Consider the following 1,944-nt stretch of genomic DNA (forward strand, 5'->3'; position numbering starts at 1 on the left):
TAAGGGGAACCAAGAAGAAATCAGTGGGGATATTTTTAAATGATGGTTTCCCCCTGATGATTGTACATAGGATTAATAAATGAAGATTCTGGGGTCCTCACCCTGTGGAACCATGTTCTCGTAACTATCTAGCATTCTGTCTCAGAAGCAATCCTTCCAAGAGCCTTCCAAATATGTGGAATCTTTGCTTAGATTCTCCAATGTTAGAGTTTCCTAAAACAGTACTGGCTGCTGTCACAGGGACCATTCTGACCTTGGAGGCTGGGCTAAGGAATAGCTTCAGCAGGATTGGGAAGAGATGGCGGAGAGCGCCAGGAATAAAGGTATACTAGTACGATGACTCTGAATGAATCATGTGAATATTATATAGAAGAGATTAGGAGAAAGTCTCAGGATCCAACAAAATGAGTCTAGCTTTGTTGGTGAGGAAAAGGGGTTTGCCTTTCTGGGAGGTCATACATCTGACCTGTTTTAACAATTCTTAAAATGAAACCCCTTTTTCCAGAATGAAGGACAAGTCCACATGTAATTGAGCACTCCAAGGGAGATAGACGCTTTCAGGTGCAGGCTTAATGGCTCTAAACAAAGGTAGCAAGATCTGTTTCCAGAAACGAAGATAATTCCATACAAAGAGCCATGTCAGATTGCTATGCTAAGAAGAAATACCCCAAATGAAGTTGACGTGCCACCAAGAGCAGAGAATTCCTCAGGAAAAGAACTTGATATTCAGGCATCTAAATCAAGATTCCTTAGTTAGAACAACCCTAAGGTACAGGATGGGGATGGGGTCAGAGGAAAAGTTCATGTACTGGTAAGGGGAATCCAACAAGCTTAAGAAAACAAGATCCTTGGGGGGTGGCAGAAGCCTGGCAGTCGCAGAGGTAGCTGTGTGTGCAGAGTGGCGCTCCCTAGAGCTACGCATTAAGAAAAGTAACCATGGAGAACAATGAAAACCCAGTGGATTCAAAATCTATTAAAAATTTTGAACCAAAGATCATACATGGAAGCAAATCAATGGACTCTGGAATATCCTTGGGCAATTATTACAAAATGGATTATCCTGAAATGGGTTTATGTTTGATAATTAATAATAAGAACTTTCATAAAAGCACTGGAATGGCCTCTCGGTCTGGTACAGATGTAGATGCAGCAAACATTAGAGAAACATTCATGAACTTGAAATATGAAGTCAGGAATAAAAATGACCTTACACATGAAGAAATTGTGGCGTTAATGCACAATGTTTCTAAAGAAGATGATAGCAAAAGGAGCAGCTTTATTTGTGTAATTCTAAGCCAAGGTGATGAAGGAATAATATTTGGAACAAATGGACCTGTTGTCCTGAAAAAATTAATGAGTTTCTTCAGAGGAGATTATTTTAGAAGTCTAACTGGAAAACCCAAACTTTTCATTATTCAGGCCTGCCAGGGTACAGGACTAGACTGTGGCATTGAGACAGACAGTGGCATTGATGATGACAGGGCATGCCACAAAATACCAGTAGAGGCTGACTTCTTATATGCATATTCTACAGCACCAGGTTACTATTCCTGGCGAAATTCTAAGGATGGATCCTGGTTCATCCAGTCACTGTGTGCTATGCTGAAACTGTATGCTCATAAGCTTGAGTTTATGCATATTCTCACTCTGGTAAAGGTAGCAACAGAATTTGAGTCTTTTTCCCTTGACTCCATTTTTCATGCAAAGAAACAGATTCCATGTATTGTGTCCATGCTCACAAAAGAACTGTATTTTTATCCCTAAAGAAATAGTTGATTTTGTTAGTTTGTATTCCAAGTGAGAAAACAATATAAGTAATACTTTGTTTCTTCTCCCACTTAAATTTTATCTAAAGATGGTACTTTTTTTTTTTTTTAAAGAGAGAGTGAGAGAGAGAGGGGGACAGAGAGAGAGAGAATTCTTAACATTTATTTATTTTTTCTT

General features: G+C 39.1%; 1 protein-coding gene across 1 annotated transcript; it reads left to right on the forward strand.

The window, feature by feature from the left end:
- The first annotated feature begins 924 nt into the window (after positions 1–924).
- Positions 925–1,730, forward strand: LOC101967214 (caspase-3). Its single transcript, XM_040270607.2, has 2 exons — positions 925–1,419; positions 1,541–1,730. The coding sequence occupies exons 1-2, from the start codon at positions 937–939 to the stop codon at positions 1,604–1,606; spliced, it is 549 nt and encodes a 182-aa protein (XP_040126541.1). The 5' UTR covers positions 925–936; the 3' UTR covers positions 1,607–1,730.
- The last annotated feature ends 214 nt before the right edge of the window (positions 1,731–1,944 follow it).

Source organism: Ictidomys tridecemlineatus, chromosome 3 (genome assembly GCF_052094955.1).
Source record: "Ictidomys tridecemlineatus isolate mIctTri1 chromosome 3, mIctTri1.hap1, whole genome shotgun sequence".
NCBI classification, from domain to species: domain Eukaryota; kingdom Metazoa; phylum Chordata; class Mammalia; order Rodentia; family Sciuridae; genus Ictidomys; species Ictidomys tridecemlineatus.